The 17,936-nt window shown below is 49.8% G+C and overlaps 2 protein-coding genes across 5 annotated transcripts in view; one reads left to right on the forward strand and one right to left on the reverse strand.

The window, feature by feature from the left end:
• Positions 1 to 4,955, reverse strand: part of DENND2A (DENN domain containing 2A) — a 61,488-nt gene extending 56,533 nt beyond the window's left edge. For all 4 annotated transcript variants that reach the window (XR_012633376.1, XM_074902005.1, XM_074902002.1 and 1 more), the window contains exon 1: positions 4,849 to 4,955. The gene's annotated coding sequence lies outside the window, so the exon portion shown is untranslated. The remainder of the gene's footprint in view (positions 1 to 4,848) is intronic.
• A 1,761-nt stretch (positions 4,956 to 6,716) lies between these two features.
• ADCK2 (aarF domain containing kinase 2) lies at positions 6,717 to 17,574 on the forward strand. Its single transcript, XM_074901271.1, has 8 exons — positions 6,717 to 7,637; positions 8,336 to 8,482; positions 10,004 to 10,132; positions 10,791 to 10,886; positions 12,927 to 13,178; positions 14,639 to 14,767; positions 15,420 to 15,473; positions 16,713 to 17,574. The coding sequence occupies exons 1-8, from the start codon at positions 6,717 to 6,719 to the stop codon at positions 16,854 to 16,856; spliced, it is 1,872 nt and encodes a 623-aa protein (XP_074757372.1). The 3' UTR covers positions 16,857 to 17,574.
• The last annotated feature ends 362 nt before the right edge of the window (positions 17,575 to 17,936 follow it).

Below are 17,936 nucleotides of genomic sequence, written 5' to 3' on the forward strand. Positions count from 1 at the left end.
GAGCTTTGGCTGCAGCACAGGGGGACTGAGGATGGGTGACTCCTGACCAAGCTGAACACCACAGCCCGGCCATAGGGCAACCTCCTCCTCTCCTGGCCTCCCCACTCCCGAGGAGCAACCCGAGGCTTTACCCCAACCGCCCATGAATTGCTTGTCAGATGGCCGACACAGACAGATCTCACGTTCAGCAACAGCACATTCTGTAACAGTACGGAAAGCTAACCGGTAACGTACAAGCCAAATTGTCATTTGTACGAGTGATTAAAAAAAGAAAACCAAAAGACCCCAAGCAAAGATGGCTGGGAGTGTCCCAGCGGTGGGATGATGACCTCACCCAAAATGTACAGGGTCTCAGAGATGTACTAACTCCTAACAAGTTTAATTAGTAAAAACTGTCCTTTAATCACCACTGTAACCATTGAATTCACCCTGCTAAAACCCTGGAACTAACAGTATGCCAGCTGCAGGGGGTTTCCCTAATCTGGGGAGGGGAAGAATCACTGAAACGAAGGATGAAGATATACCAGCACTCACAGCGTTCATTCCAGCAAGACATTACTCTTTCAAGCTTCCATCTTCCCAACTACGCTTGACTTCCCCTCAGCTTTACTATGGGATTGTACTATTTGCAGAAAAGACAGAAATGAGATTCTCAGTGCATGTTATCTGCATTAAAGAAAGGAGTCCTAGTGTTTAAAACTTCTTGCAAGGAAGATTTCTCATGAGCCCCCTTTTGGGGTCTTTGTTGCACATACATGGCACCCTGCATTTGACCACAAATGTTTAGGCAACGTATTTACCTTAAAGCAGTATAAACCCAGGGGGTTTCAGCATACCTTGGCCATCACATGAGGATTATCCCAAGAGCACAAGCTCTGTTGGCAACTGCAATGGTGACAGGCTGGAACCACACGATATGGTTCAGAGATGCTCAGAGCCACCTCAGCACAGGAGGGATGTGACCATCATGATGGCAGAGCCCCAAAGATGTTTCACAGCAGGCTCCACGCTGTGAGTTCCCACTGAGCTCCTGGCTCACTCAAAGACATGAACTGGTGAGGACTCTCACGAGCCGCAGACAAGTATCCACTGCTCTGATCAGGCACCGGACTGGGGACTTGGGACTCTCACCTCATCTGTCCTATGTCTACAGACACAAAGTACCTTGACCCAATTAGGCGAACCACCTAAAGCCAGGGACAGATCTTGAGTAGGACTTGCCTATAGACCTTACATATTTATTAATGCAAGATAGTGATGATGCCTTTTAGTGCTATACTGACAAGAGAGACCTTGAACAGGTCCTCAGCCTGTTCTGTGCCACACTTCCACCCAAGGACACAGCTCTCAGTTGAAAACCCAGCTTGCAGAGGGTCAGCAGCTCCAGGGACTCTAGTTTCTTTGTCTTAGGCACCCAACTTCAAGATCACACAAGGCCCCTGCAGAAACCTACATTTCAAAAGCACAGCCTTCATGAAACCAGGAGCCTGGTGTTCAACCATATGGCATACACAAGGCTGACCATGGACACCAAGGTTGAGAGTGGTCTTCACTAAAACCTGGGCTGAAATCACTGAACGGCATGCGTATTCTCACATTTCAGCCTTTGCTTTCATTTCCAGTAGTTGGTAAAGCCACTTAGAGGTGAAAACCAGAGAAAAATCCCATAAGCAAGGTAAGCGTGCTGTTGTCCTTTCCATTGCACTTCAGAGCTACAATCAAGAAAATACTGCCTCTTCTCCAGCCTTGTCTGGGTAAAACAGTGCTTACAGATCGGTACCCCTCAGATACAATGTTATTTGAGCTGTATCTACGCAAAACCACACTCACTCATTTATGCTCATAACCCGAATGCAACAAGAAATTTCTTTCTAGCTACATCCCATTCCCATCTTCCCTGTGGAGACTCTTCTCAGTCCTTAAGGAACTGCTATGCAAGTTCATTAAAGTCCTATTTCAGCATTTCCTTCATAGTAGAGGCCTCTTCCAGCCAGCTTTTGGGATCCTGCCAACAGACATATCAGCCACTAGTACTTAAATCCTTCTGCTAAAAAATGCTTCCCTGAAGAGCTTATACCCAGCTCTGGATGCCTAAGAGAGCTGATCATCACAATTAACCAGCCTCAACATGAGCTTAAGAGAGGTTCTTCTCCACTCTCACGGGCTTAATGGTACACTACAGAGCTTTTTCTCCCCTTGGTCTGGCCTCCACTTAGGAAGGAGCAGCTTCAGCACAGTTCCAGTCAGGAAATAAATGTCAGGTGCTAGAAAAGGAAGAGAGAACCAGCTGCCTTGGGTGATGCGCTCAGGGGGATCCAAAAGAACATGACACTTACTGGGCACTTCTGAAACACCCAGCATCTCTCCACGTTTAAGAGTCTGGCTCTGTTGAGTGAAGATCTCACTGGCAAATTTCTTACACGTGGGGCAAGGACTGCATTTGGCTCCGTGCGCCCAGAGCACCAGGCAAAACAGAGGTTTTCATTCCAGTCTATATGAATTAGTTACTGTGGCTGATATTCAGAATCACTCCGTGGAAAAGTTCCTACTGGATTAAGCTCACCTCTGAAAACCACTGCCTTGCAGCTTACATGGTCTTTATTTATCATCTTATTGTCAAAAGGAACATTTCTAACATATAAATATGCCAGGCATGGGAGAAAGACAAGCATATTGTAAGTGCTTGACAAAGGATCTAAATGCCCTTCTTGTTTCTGGAGAACAGAAAGCATCATGTGGTTGTGTCTGCAGACAAAATGTCCTAAAAGATTTCCCAAGGCAGTGAACTGGGGACGCTACCGAAAGCAGCGCTTTGGGACACTCCACACACACTTGTGGTCTACAAGGAACATCGTGCTTGGGGATCTGAGCTGATGAACAGGGAGCAACTTCTGCATGGACTGTCAGGACAAGGACATGCCAAAGGCCAATCCAGGCTTCAGCACACAACCTTCTCACCCACAGGCAAAGAGAGGTCCCAGCTGAGCCATAAATCTTTAGCCTGCTTTTTACATCCCAGGTCACTCCAGTGCCCTTTGTTTTCAGTGCTTTCTCTTCCGTTTCTCAAAGAGGCGCTGTATTACCCTGGGAAATCCTGTGGCTTTCCTCTCATTTCCATACTTAGCATTTTCAGTTGTTTCCAAGTCTGTCCCAGTGTGGTAGATATCCATTCTCACACACTGGAACACTGTTTGGATTATTTTTTTTTTAAATGACCAAACGAAAACCCCCCAAAACCCAATAACCACCTAACCCCACAAACACTACCCCAATGACAACAATTCAGAATACAACACAAGGGTCGAGGAAACGCATTCCTTTCCTCTGGCAGGATGCAGTAACAGCTCCCTTTCTGGTGGTTCAGAAATGGAGCCAGTACACTTTACTGGATTTCGCTACCACACACCAAGAATGAGTGGTCAGTTTAGGTGGCAGCCAACACAGAAAACAGCTTTGTAATCCACCAGCAACAGCAGCAGCTCCCCTCCCAGTAGCAAATGAAAGTCCCATGGAAATCCTTCCACCTCTCTTTATCCTCCCAGCTGAGCTCCAGGCCAGAGACACTCCTCTCCAAAAGCAACCACCCTGCTTTAAACGGCAACAGCAAAGGTGGCCGGAACACCTCAAGGTCAGGAACAGCTCCCAGATAACTTGCTCACCTGTCCACAAAACAAGCTGTGCTCTTGTCAAGAGCAGTATTAAGCGCCCCATGCTTAGCACTTACTACTTGCTCCTGCAAGGCTCCAGTGCAGCCCCAAGCAGTCAGAAAGCCCCAATCCCCCCTAGACCATCCCTTTTCCAGCACTAGGCATCAGCAGTCAGGCTCCTTGGCGACTCATAACACCAAAACCTCTGAAAGCATCCCAGATACACCCTGCATGGTTTACCCCCCAGTTTGCATTTGACACCCTGGGACCAGCAGTAAATTCTTCCCTGTTCCCTTTCCAACCACCGGTTCCCTCCACCAACTCTATTAGCGCCCATCATCCTGGAGTACCAGAGTAGGAAGGCAAGCTGGCATTTCTTCCCCCAGGACAGGTGAATATTCTCATGGATCCCAAGCGGGAGTTAGAAATGCCACCCTGTTAAGGTACAGGCTGCACCCAAGTGCCGACGTTTCCTACCGCTGAAGGCAAAGGAAAAGCAGGCTATCCAGAACAGAATGGGAGAAATGCAGAGCTACGAATACCGAGGGCTTCAGAACTTTGCTGAAACTGAGGAGGACTCTGCTGCTTGCTCCAGCAGGGCCCAGGTTTCTCCCAAAGAATTTGCTTAGCGTTTCCTCATCTTTTTTGTTGCCGGAGACCGAGCGAGCGCTGAGTTCACCCAGGGGCCCCATGCTGGGTGACTGGGCTGCCTCTGCTCCCCCGCCCCACCGCTCCCGAACCACTCGGGTCGGCTTTTCAGCAGCTCCCACGTCCCCTCAGTCCCTTTCCCACCCTCCCGTGGCCGAGCACCGCTCCGGCAGCCGACCCGGCCCACCCGCACCCGGCGGGGACGGAGCGAGCAGCGGCCGAGCCCTCCCCGTCCCGGCGGGAAAGCACCGGGTGAGCGGCCGTGCCCTCAGCAGCCGGGAGGGTGGTGGTTGGGGGGGTGTTCAGCTCACGCCCCCCGGTTTCCGTCTTTACAGCCGAACGCAGTACCGGGGGGGGGGGGAGAAAAGCCAGTTTGGGGGGCTGAAGGAAAAAGGAATTAAGAGAAATTTTGGAGCGGCACCGATCCTCCGCGCCCAACGGCGGGCTGCCTCCCAGCACCTCTGCCCGCCCGCCCGCCCGATCGCTCGCTCTTTCCCGGTAACGCCCGCCGCCTGCCCGGCCCCGCCACGGGGGCCCCTCCGCGCCCCCCTACCTTCCTCGGCGGCGGCGGCGGTGGGGGGCCGTGCCCCGGCATGGCGGCGGCGGCGCCGGGCGCCGGGCTGGCGGCGTGCGGACGCGCGGCTGGGGGCTCCCCGCCCGCCGCGCCATGCAGCGCCGCGCCGCTGCCGCCGCCCCCCGCCGGCACCGGCCCCGGCCCCGGCCCGCCGCCCTCCGGCGGGAGCGCCGCCCCGCCCCGCCCCGCCGCCTCGGCAACCGCGACCGCCCCCCGCTCCGCGGAGAGCCGCGTCCTGCGCTGCCGGCCGGCCGGCGTCCGCGGGGGTGCGGCGGGGGGTGCCCGAGGCGAGGGGGGTGCCCGAGGCAAGGCCAGAAATTTGAAAAAGAGCTGAGGTGCACAAGGCGCCTGGTTGCAAACAGACGTGTCGGAGGGAAAGTCCTTACTTGCCACCAACACGGCACCAGTTGCTCCAGCGGCTCCCCGCTGCGGGAGGAGCGGGTGGCGGGGCCCGGGCAGCGGCGGCCGGGAGAGCCCCGACCCTGCGGCACGGATCGGTCAGCGGGCCCGTGGCAGCGCCGGGCCGAGACCCACCTCCCTGCTGGCACAGGGGTTCACTTGGTCAGATCGGAGCTACACGTTAAAGCAAGCGAGGGATCTGGCCTGGGAAGTGGATTCATTCTTCCTGCAGGCTTTTGGTTTCCACGGCACATTAAAAATACCAGAAAGGGGAATTTCCCCCCCCCCGAGTAGAAGCTGGCTGGGAACCAGCCCAAGTCTCAGTGTGAAAGGCCACAGCCCCCAGCCCAAAGCCTCCCTGCACGGGACAGTAGCTTTGCTGAACTTCTGCAATGGCAACTTCTGCGGTGGCTGTCCCCTAAAACACCCTCCTTGACAGGTTGGGGTCACCTATACAAAAGCTCCCAAAAGGGAGAGAGGGATGATGTCCTTGTCAGCTGCATCCTTGGCAGTGGGTACATTAGTTTCGACTTACAAAAGGCGTGTGTCCTCCGTGAAGGAAGTGAGCGATCCTCTCTAGCAGTGTGATTACTAACGAGGCTCACACATCGCCAGTGGACTCTGGAATAAGCAGGAGGCCCAGCGCTGCCATCATCTGCAGGGCAGGAAGCCCAGGGTTCAGAGCAAGCTTGGAGGATGAAACAGCTCGTTAGTGCTACTGAACTACCATCATCACCTCAGCAGGCTTTTGATTTTAATTTCTTTTACTAGTAGTGATACGCTGTCATGTGCCCTCAAATACTGCCGTTACTCAAAGCTCTGACTGTTTCATTAATACCCCACTAAGGAAAAGCCACTAGTAATCACAACAGTTCACTCGCCAGCATCGGGCTACCGCTAGAAAGCCTCAGCTGCTTCTTAAAAAGGTAACCACTGGCTTCTCTTACCGGGGGAGAAAGGAGAGGCAGCCGCCCCCTTGCAATGGCTGAAGTACCCCCTGCGTGTGTCAACCCCCTCACGTCACCTGTAGCTTGATGCAGTGCCCTGGTCCAAGCCGAGGCAGGCGCAAAGCCGAGGTGACATGAGCCCACCGCAACTGTCAAAATGGACGGGGACGTGCAGGCCGAGGTGCAGACCCCGTCCCTCCCATCAGCAGGAGCCCGGTGACAGGAGGGCAGGGGCCTCTCGTCCTCCTTTGGAACGGCCTGGGGGCTCGCCCCTCCCGGGGGCTGCGGCTCAGGCCGGCGCCTCCCCCGGGACTCGGGTGCCAGCTGTGGGGCGGGAACAGCCGCCTCACGCTCCTCCCGCGCTGTCGTTCCTGGCCCTTTAAGGGGCGGGCCTCCCCCGCCCGCCGGCGCTGATTGGCTGGCGTGGCGCTGAGTGGCGGGTGCCGCCGCTCTGCCGCGCCCCGCCCCGCCCCTCCGGGTGGCCGTTACCGGCGGCGGGCGATGGCGGCGGGCGGCGCCGCGCGGTTGCTGCCGCTCCCGCGTCCCCTCCTCGGGCGGGCCGCTGGGCCGAGGGGGGCGCCGGCCTGCTGGGTGGCGGCGGGGCGCGGCGGGCTGCGCGCCGGGCGCTGGGTCGCGGTGGCCTTGGTGGTGCCCGCTGGGAGCGGGTGGAAGGAGAGGCCGGGGCAGCGGCGGCCGGTGTGGGCGGGGGAGCGCGGCCCGGAGCGGCCGGCCCGGGGGCCGCCGCGGCGCTTGGGTCTGGTGCTCCGGCTGGGTTTGCGGGCCTGCGGGTTGCTGCTGCGCTTCGGCCCCCTGCTGCTGCTCTACCCGCTGAGTCGCCTGTGGCCCGGCCTGGGCGCCCTGTGGCTGCGGCTGCTGCGGAGGGCGGCCGAGGCCGCCGGCCCCACCTGTGTCAAGCTGGGCCAGTGGGCCAGCACCCGGAGGGACCTCTTCTCCGAGGCCTTCTGCGATGAGTTCTCCAAGCTGCACGTCGAGGTGAGCCCACACCCGTGGGCCCACACCGATGAGCTCTTGAGGAAGGCCTTTGGCGAGGACTGGACGGGCATCCTCAAGTTCCAAAGCCGGGAGCCAGTGGGCTCGGGCTGCGTCGCCCAGGTGTATAAAGCCTATGCTGACCTCACGGCTGTTGCGGGCTCCCAGGCCAAGGAGCTAGCGCAGCGCTCAGAATTAAGGTCTGCTTTTGAAGCATGGGAAGTGTCAGGCTTTAGAGGCCTCCTCAGATGGCTGAGGAGAAGGAGGAAGAGCGAGGAGATGCAGGAGGAGAGGAGCAGGGTGGAGCTGAGACCAGCAGACTGCTCCCAGGGAAGCCCTATGAGCGGGACGCCCCTTACGGAGCAGATGGCCAAACCACTCCTGAACGCAAATCCTTCGTCAGCCAGACATCTCACGCCTGTAGCCATTAAAGTAAGTCATCTGACTGGTAGATGTGTGACAATGGAGCATGCTGGATGAGGCCAGTTAATTCCCAGAGAGATGAGAAGCTGGCTAGGGGCAGGTAGAGTGACAGTAGTGATGCTCATCTCCCTGGGTGTCTTTTCTGGTTTCAGCCAGCTGCAGTCCAGACTTGTGGCGGCCCCAGCTCTTCGCAGCCCGGAGAGCTCAAGTACATGCAGTGCCTATGGCACCGTTTGACGTGGCATGTGGATACCAGAAATGCCTACAAGGGCCCAATTTACATTAAAAGAATGGATATTAAGCTTGGTTTCACCTTCCAGACAGTGAAGCGCCTTCTCTGCTCACATGAAAAATTCTGGAACAGATAAGTTCTTTCCAGCAAAGTTTAGTTAAAGAAATGTTACATTTGAGCTGCTCCAAATACTAGTCAGTACTACATGGCAGGGAGAGGGTGGGAGCATGAAAGTAGTGGAAAATAGCATTGGGTGAGACTGTAGTCTCCAGCACAGATATATTCCATTTGACGATTATGAAATGTTTCTTTACAACTTAATCCATGGCAAAATGTGAAGTCTTCTGAGGACAAGCTGGGGAAGCCTTGTTAGCTCCCAGCCTAATAGGCGGGGTTCTGTCTTTTTGGAAAGTATCACTTGAGCTGATTGAAATAGAGTGGGGAGTTGATCTTGCCACTGTTCATTCTTGTGCAGGTTCTGCACCCTGGGCTGGTCCACCAAGTCCAGATGGATCTGTTTCTCATGAAGATGGGTAGCCACATCATTGGACTTCTCCCTGGATTCAAGTGGCTCAGTTTGACAGAGGTTGTGGAGGAGTTTGAGAAGCTTATGATTCAGCAGGTGCGTGCCATGCCATGGTCCCCACATACTGAAACAAAACAGCCCTTTGTCTTGCTCCTGGCTGGCTCTAACTGCTCGTACTGCTACTTTTTAAGGGTTTACATGAAGGCTTGCTTGTTCTTTAGTTACGTTCTTTATGCTAATCAGTCACGTAATGTTACTGTAGGAAAGCTTATATGCTCCCAGCGTAAAAAATCAAACCAATGAAAAAATTTAACAATCTTTATTAGATTTAAAAATATTTTTTTTAGAGTATGTTTTCTAACGAACAGCGTGAACCACTAGCTAGCCATAGTGTCACTTCTTTTTGCAGCACTGTGAAAGATGAACACTGGTGAGAGACCTCTCCTTAGGAAAAGAATCTCTCCAAATAAGTGCTCAGATGTGTGTTTTTACTCTTCAGTCCTACATGTGTTTGCAATCAGCTCACTGGTCATGGTTGTTAGCATTGAGGTACATGTATTGGCATAACCAATACACTTCTACATAAGTTAATAATATATTCTATATTGTCATCCGACTCATAGTGTTGGTAAAGTTAAGCTTTACAAATAGATCTGAAAACATCCTGATTTAGTAATGTCTTACAAAGACACAGTCCTGAAACGTCCTTACTACCAAACTAATGAAGATTTCACCACAGGCTTAATTATGCTTATGTTTCTTTTAAAATGAACCATTATCTGCTAATTTAATTTTTGTGACTAGGCTTCAGATTCTGAAGCCTATTATAAACTTTTGAAAGCCTTAATTCTTTTCTGCTATTGCAAAAAAGATTGCACAGTACATCCATGTTGTAAACTGTTGACTGTATTCAGACGTGACTTGAGGTCAGTAGCACCAGTTCAGTCTGGCAGAGGTTTTGGTGTATGCTCTGAAGACTGAGGATTTAGGAGAGCCTCAGATAGGCTTGTTGAAATTTCCTTCTATTTCTCTTTGAAAGAACAAGTATCCCTAGGATATTCCCCACTGCCAGATGAAGGAGGTGAGGCCAGATTATCCTGCCTCCTTGGGCAGCAGCAGTGGGCAGGAGAGATGCCCCTTGTGTCAAGGCACCACATCACTGAAGAGCTGGGGCCAGCTCTTTGCATAGTGGATTAATTTGTGCGTGTTACATCATGTTTTTTCCTGCTGTGGCTGCCTATCTGTAAAGTGGGGCTAAGGCTGCAGTTCTACCCTATCCGACTGCTTTGCTATTTGGACAGTTAGCTTTGGTTCAGGTTCTGTTTTACCCTTGAAAATAATTCAGTCCTGGTCTGTTTGGAGACACCACCCCTGTAGTAAGTCACCTGTATTTCAAAGGTGCTGGATTTTGGGCCAGCTATTACCCAGTCTGTTACTCTACTCTTCCATCAGGAAAGCTATAAGCATGTAAGAAGCACCACTCTTTTTTTTCTTTCTGGCTTTCTGACTAGTTGTGTTGGTATCGAGTATTGCACCGTATAGTCATATCCTCATACAGGATCCTGAAGATCTAATTCTAATTGCATCTAATTTCTAACCTACTTTTTCTCCCTTGAGATTGACTTACGCTACGAAGCCAGAAATCTGGAGCGCTTCCGACAAAATTTCCTAGAAGTCGATTTTGTGAAATTTCCAACTCCCCTTCGGCCTTTGGTAACGGCAGATGTTCTAGTGGAAACATTTGAGGTAAGAATTGAAGGTCTTGGAGCAGTGGTAGCAATGAGAAGGTGCTTAGGAGAACACGTCAAGGAGGTGTTTTTTGAGAAGGAGTGATCAATCAGAGGCAGAAGGATACTTTTCTCTTATTTGCTTAAAGAGATTGGTGTCCTTCCTCAGTGTCTCTTCCACTCTCTCTGTTTGTAAACAGTGCATCCCAGAAGACAGGTTGCAGACAACTCCATACAGAAGTGAACACTTGGCCTGAAACCAAGCAGACCAGCAGTGTGTCCAGCCACCATGCGCTTGCCTGTGCTTTGCAAACCGACACCACGCTTCAGCTCTCTGCTGTGGTGGGTCAAAGCAAGGAGCCCAGCGATCTGACCCTTTCTGATGCTTGTCTCACTTCCCTTGTGGCTGTTTCAGTCACAGACAAAAGCTACCCTCAGCCTTAGTTTTTGTGCATGTGATCCTGGCAAGAATATTTCTACCCCAGGCTATATCACTGCCTTTTCAAAGAACAAACCTTTGCTTCTCTGATGTTCTCCATCACAGTAGGTCCAGCCTCTAATGAGCAGGTCCTTCCTAGGGTATTCTTATCATTTTCCCTCAGTTCTGGGCACCTAGGTAAAGGTGTGGTTGAAGGTGGGACACAGGCTGTGTTTGACTCCAGCTCCATCTTTTTCAGGAGAGTGAGCCTATTTCGCACTACCTGCATGCAGAGATTGCCACAGAGCTGAGGAAGAGAATTGCAAAGATGGGCATGGACATGCTTCTAAAGATGGTAGGCACTTGGCTGAGGCTGGAAGTGAAGTTGTCTTCCTGCAAAAGCTGTTCAGCTGGGGTAATAAGACAACAGGGCTAAAGAGAGAACCTGTTTGCTTCCCACGTCTCCTACCCTTCTCCCCACGGAGAGCCAGCCCGTGGATGCCAGGTATCTCGTGGTAACCCGTGACGTGGGCTGCTTGAGCACTGTGCAACTCCTGAACTGGCAGAGGGAGGGTCTGTACTTTGTGTGCAGTGTGGCACAAGGTCTGAGTAAAGCCTGGGCTAGACACACTGCTGCTGTAGACTTTGACACGGAGCTTCATCCACTGCAGAAGGGCGATCTGCTTGCACACAGTAAGGTCCTATGCAACTTGATCAGTGCATTGCTTAGGAAACCCACTGGTTTATTTAATGAATATTCACATATTGCCCAAGTACGATAAAGTGCAATGTAATTAGTTAATATCTGCTCTCTGTAGAGACTATGGATGCAACTCACAAGGAAAACAGCTAGCTAGTTTCTTTATGTATCGAATCCTCCTCCAAAACTGCCTTTTTCTAAGGAAGAACTAAATATGGAGTAAAGAAAACAAACCTGGCCAGATTCAGCTTATGATTCAGTCCATCTGTGGTTGAAATAATCACAAATGATCTGAAAAGGGGTATTGAGAGGGTGACACAATTGTCTCGTGAGGAGCCATGAGAACTAACAGGGAGGAGTTGCAAAAGAGCCTCACAGTACTGAGTGTGTGGGCAGTAAGTGTCAGATGAAATTCAGCTGATAACTGCAACATCATGCTGGGGTGATGGGGAAGCCTGCAGTTCTGACTGTGTTGTATGACAGACTCTGAAATAGCTTTTACCACTCAGAAAAGCAATGGTGGAACTAGAATAGTTTTTACACCAACATTGGAATCAATGGTTAGGAGCAAAGCAAACCCCCAAAATTTTAGGAGTAGAAAAGAATTAAAGAGCAAAGAAACAACATTATGGCTGTTTCTTTGGGGGGGGGGGGGGAGCAAAACAAACCAACCAATCAAAACCAACAAAAAAACCCCAACCAAAACTCTGTGCAGTTCCAGTCCCGCACTGTCCAGGACCCTCCATTTCAAGGGCTGTAATATAACTAGAAGGGGAGAAGAGGAAGACACCCAGGGTAATTACTGGTGTGGAATGGCTTCCATACTGGAATGGTGAAATAATTTGGACTCTTAACTCTGGAAAGCAGAGAAATGAGTAGCTTATGACAGATATATGTAGTCACGAGTGCATGAGACTGAATATGGATCTATTGTGTATGGTTTCTCAAAACAGACCAATGAGGAGGAAATAAAATTATCAGAGGTCATTTTTGCAGGCAACACCTACAAAAGGAAAAAACCCTCTTTTTTTCACACAGCTCTAATTATTTACATGGCAACTGGACAAATTTGTAGGAGAAATCCATGAAATAAACCTCCTTGGGACAGAAAGTCCTGCAGGGCCAGGAGGGCTAGTGGGGAAGTACTGTCTTGTGCTAGCCCTCTTGTTAGTCCTTTCTGGTGCTAACTGCTGCTAACTGCTAGCAGAGGCAGAGAAGTGCTACATACATTTGTCTTATCTCAACTCATTTTCCATATTTATCAATACAGTTGTGATGTGGGTTGATGTCCTGGACTAGACAAACTTAACCATTTGCTATAACCCATGCCACTGAATGGCAAATGGCCTGTCCTTACTGCATTACTCTTTGTCAAGACCCACCAGTGTGCCCCCAGTTTAGGGTTAATTGCCCAAGAGTGCTACTGTTCCTGCTGGGACTCCTGGCTGTCCTACCTGACCTCTAGCAAACACAGGATTTCTTCGCACAGCCCTGCTCACTCCTAGAGCGAGTAGCACCCGTGCCGTTTCAGCATAGCTGGTCTGCAGCAGGAGCCATTTGCTATGTTGCTGCCTGGGGTGACCCACATGATGGTGAACAGACCAGAAACAAACTTCTGCTATTTGCCTGGGGGTTTTGGCACGGGCAGGTTTGGTGGGAATGAGCTGCTTTCTCTAAGACTTGCCTGTCCTCTAGGTCTTTGTTGACAACTTTGTCCATGCTGATTTGCACCCTGGGAACATCCTGGTTCAAGGCATGGCCTGTGTCAGCCCCAGCTGCAAGGAGCAGACGGCCATCGTGGACCTGTGTGACACGCTCGTGGTGGAAGTGCAGCCGCCCCTCAGGCAGCTCTGCCTGGTGCTGCTGGACGCAGGCATCGTGGCGGAGCTGCAGAGCGCCGACATGCAGAACTTCCGGGCGGTTTTCACGGCCGTGGTCCAGGGCCAGGTGAGGCCTCTGGCACGGGGCTGGGGAGCTGAGGCTGTGGAATGGAGACAGATGGAGTCTGATAGCCCAAGTGATAGTTTTCTCTCCCCTTGCAAACCTCTCTGAGAGGGGAGAGGAGATTTGCTAGCGTGGAAGCTATACAAGACACAGGGGTAAGATGTTCAGATACAGCAAGGAGAATCCCAGAGTGGAGCCATTTCAGTGGCCCAGGCGACAGAAGGTGTTAAATGGGAAGCACTGGCTGCCACTCCCTGGTTGGGAGTGCTTCTGATGCAAGTTAGGGCTGCCTGGGAGCCACTCGTGCTTGAGACTTGCAGCATCTGCCAGGTTTTGCTAGACAAGAGGAGGGAATGGATTAACATCTTGGTCTTGCACACACGTTCCCTTCTGCAGCTTTGCAGGAAAGCCCATATGCCATACTCCATTCTGCTGTTGTGTCAGCATCCAAAGAAAAGAGGAAGCAAAACGGGGCAGGTTGGGTCTGGCCTCTGCCAGACTCCTCTGTATAAGGGGAACTACTTTATCTTCCCATTTATTTAAAATACACTCTCAGATGGACTAAAGAATCCAGTGCTGATGTCTCCTGCTCATACTGAGAACAAGCATCTGTGCTCATACTTGCATGTTGCAGTTTCTCAGCTGTGGGTTGGGTGGCTCACCAGTATATCTCAAGAGGGGCACACTTTAACTTGGTCTGTTTAACCTGTTGGAACATACTGAGGTGTTGGTGCTAAACTGTGTATTCAGGCCCATCCTGTGCTGCCCGACTTCTCAGCTACTAAGCAAAAACTGCAAACACTTGATTGCAAATGCATGAAGGCACGGCTCAGGCTGGGTGTAATTCATGATGTGCAGGTGAAAAACTTCAACACCAAGTCTCATTGCCAAACCTGGGGCCTCTGGCTCTGTACGTTGCTGTCAGACATGTCTTCCAAGAAGAGGTATAAAGCCTCTCACAAGTGAAGCTTGAATATGGTTCCCCCTCTTTCTCACCAAACATCTGCTGGTATAGAATCAGCTCGCTCTTGCTCTCCAGTTTGCATATGGAAAGTTGGATCTAGCCCATAAGGGAGGTTAATGTATGTCCTCCTTTGCACCCTTATCTCCTCTGCTGAGAAGAAAATGCCGATCCTGTGGGTTTTATTTTTCCCCCTGAAACTTCTGACTCACTGAGATTGATCTTTCTTGTGTTCTACCCTACAATGCACAGAAGAAAATAAAGAGGGTTTTGCCAGATAACAGCTAAGACTTTTGGACCAGTTCTGCTCTTTTTGCACCTGCTTCTGTTGATTCATTGGGTGTTGCTGGAACGGGAAAACATGGCCCTGGGAGTTCTCCCTGCAGTACGGCTCCTCCAGGGAGCTGTGTGGCAGAGGCCTGCTGGGAGTGATGATCTGCAGCTCCTGATGGCCTGCTGGCATTGATCAAGTCGTGATTCTCCTTTTTGACTTGTTTCACAGGGGGAGAGAGTGGCAGAACTAATCCTTCATCATGCCCGTGCTAACCAGTGCCAGGATATCGAGCGATTCAAAGCTGAGATGGCAGAACTAGTGACCAAGGTCCGGGGGAACACCATTGCCCTAGGAAAGGCAAGTGCACACACAGTGTCCCACCCTTGCTTACCTCCAATTCAGTGCAACTTGGCTTTCAGAATGATCCATGTGGGAAGGCCAGCTCTGATCTCCTCAGTACCACCAACCAGTACTGGGTGCTCTTAGTCTCTCAGGTGCAGCAAAAGTCCATAAATCCTTTCTTATTAACTTCTTTTTTTTAAAAAAAAAAAAAAGTGTGTGTGTTTGGTTGTGGGTTTTTTTTGTTTGTGTTTTGGTTTGTTTTTTTTTAATCTTTAACATCTGCAGTTCCCTGTGAGGAGTGGCTGAGTGTGATGTTACAGCTTGCATCCTGTTAGCTAAGGCCAGCCTGGGTACTTCAGAGAGCGTAGTATGGTGGCTTTGAGCAAATTAGTGCACATTATGTACTGCTGTGAGGTCAGGCATGTTCAGCCTTCCTGGGCTGTCAGGTAAGCAGAGCTGTGGGTCACAGCTGAACTCCTGATCCTGAGTGGGGTTGGGGGGGAATCATACCTCCATGTTGGCTGCTGTCAGCCCAATTATCTTGTCCCACCACCAGAACCAAATGCTAACAAACACTTAGAAGAATCCTGCCTGTCACTCACATGGCTCAGTCTTCTTGACCACAGGTTTTTTTGATCAGTTGTTAACTTCTCCTTTTGTATTCCAGCTTCAGGTGGCAAATCTCCTCTCTAATGTCTTTAAACTACTGATGACCCACAAGGTGAGGTCCTGTCACTGTCTGCCTTCAACAGCTGGAAGCTCATTAGGGGAGGAGAACTGCTGGGAACATGAAGGGCTGACAAGGAGAGGGACTGTAACTTCTAAAAGGAACTGCTAGGAGGGGGGCTGCAGGAATGCATCCAGGTGCTGCAGGCATACTGTTTCTCAGGGCTTGATATGTACCCTACTGAGGCCAATTTCTGTTTTGTTGGGTTTTGTCTTAATGCTGCAAATGCATTGGTTGATATTATTTACTAAAAGAAATGTTGCTGTAACACATAGTTTTTCCTGTCTATTTTATAATCGCTTAGAAGCAGAAAATGAAATCTAATACATGGTCCACTTTTACATCATTGCATGCTTTCTTCCCTGGACCTCTTTCTGGATACCTGGTTATATAACAGCACTGGGCTGTTTTACTGGTTTGTTAGAGGCCTCAAAAGTGAGGAGTTTCTCACAGAACAAAGATTCCTTCCTATAACTGATAGTATTTGGGGAAAAAGGTTCCACGGTTGGAAACAACTTTGGAAATCAACAGAGCTGTGGTGGCCTTAACTACAGATGAGAATGTTGTCAGCCACAGGGCTGCCCAGCCTGCAAATGGTGCCCCTAAACATTCCTTAGTTAGATATTTTTGTCATTAAGCCTCATTAAGCTGGTTTCTAATAACATGAAATGTAATTTAGGCCCTTACAAAACAAGTTCTCCCAACTCCATGAATCCTTACTGCCCTGGTGTGCCTTGAAACAACCCTGGTGCCTGGCTGGGAACTGGGGAGTAGTTTGTTCACACACGGAGCAGAGGATCATTTCCTCTGTGATCTGTGGGGGTCTGGTGGCTGTTCAGAAGGTGACCTCCCCCTTACACAAGTGCATGTGTTCAGGTATGTTGGATACTCCTGCAGCTTATAACCACACTAGCAATGGTGAGCTTTCCTAAGCTCCTGCTATTCCAGTATGGAAGAAAAAAATTTCATCCCCCTTTTGGAACTCAAAACCAAGTTCTTGTGTTCCCTTAGGCACTTACCCTCAAACTGTTGTCTGATTTTTGGGCCTGCTGTTAGATTTCATTGTGTTCTGAAACTCCAGGTACTGGAGTTGCAGGATAGTTTCAGATGTGTGTATGCTGTCCCCAGCCTCTTCCCTTCCCTCTCAGCGTAGCTAGAGCTGTTGCCTCTGTGGAATGGACTCAAAAAATAAAAAAAGGTCCACCCTGTTAATTCAGTTGTTTATGGTTCTAGGTGAAGCTTGAGAGCAATTTTGCTTCCATCATCTTTGCCATAATGGTTCTGGAAGGTCTTGGTCGTTCATTGGACCCTGAACTGGACATCCTAGAGGCAGCTAAACCACTGCTTATCAAAACTGCAGCTTCTGTTCTCAAATAGACTCTTGTGGCTGCCCTCTCACTGTGCAGGGTTTCCTCTGCTGTCTGTGAGCTGACAGAGAAAGAAGCTGAAGGCAAGAAGTCACATGTATCTCGGGGAAATGCCATGCAGCAGTTACTCCATTAATGTTCCCTTCAGTCATTTCAGCCAAGCACCAGGTATGGGATGATTAGAAAGTCTATTCCGGAAACCAGGAAGACTTCACAGCTGGAGAGTTTGGACTCACCACACAGTTCTAGGAGCTGATGTGCTCTGATAGTTTTTAAACCGACATATTATGTAGTTTAGGTGCACAAGATCACAGCAGCCTGATGAGAAAAGCAGTGTTACTTGTCTAAAAGTATCTTTAAAAAAATGTTCATTGATCAAGTCTGTTTTGAAATATATCAGGTTAAATATTTAATTTATGGACTTATCTGTCATTGTGGCATGAGAAATTATATTCTAACACTACCTAACCAACTAATTCTGGCTGAAAAAAGCCAGTAAACGTTTTTGTCTTTTGTAGTTTTAACTTCTACTTTTATTGTAGAAGTATCCTGACATCCTGCATGGAGTGGTTTATTAGTCATTTTGGATGGTAAAAACAGACAAGTCAATCTGATACTTTCAGACTTCCATACTCTACCACTATACTATACTATTGAAGTCTGGATTATAAACAGCAAATGAAAATAATTGCCTAGGCAGAAAAGCTAATTCCATAATAAAAACAACTTTTGGGACTATTTGTACTGGTCTTAGTTTCTTTCGAACCTTAAAAAAAAAAGTCTTTTTTTGTGTGCCTCCTTCCTACCACCCTCCCCTCTGCTCCCTAGTCTGACCCTAGTCAACTCAAAACTTTAACTAATATGCAAATACTTGGGTTTTGTTTCCACGAGTTTGCAAAACAGAGAGTCCCAAGCATTTTCCTAATGGATAGAAAACACACTGTGAATGTTAAGTTAAATAAAGCCAGCAAAAGAGCTAGATCATACATGGCTTTTACAGTCAGTTATTTTAATAGCAATATTAAAATTACTTTATGGCTGTATCTTAATAGTGAGAAATACAGTCTATGAATGACTGGAAATACTGTAA

This window comes from Athene noctua, chromosome 3 (assembly GCF_965140245.1).
Source record: "Athene noctua chromosome 3, bAthNoc1.hap1.1, whole genome shotgun sequence".
Classification (NCBI taxonomy): domain Eukaryota; kingdom Metazoa; phylum Chordata; class Aves; order Strigiformes; family Strigidae; genus Athene; species Athene noctua.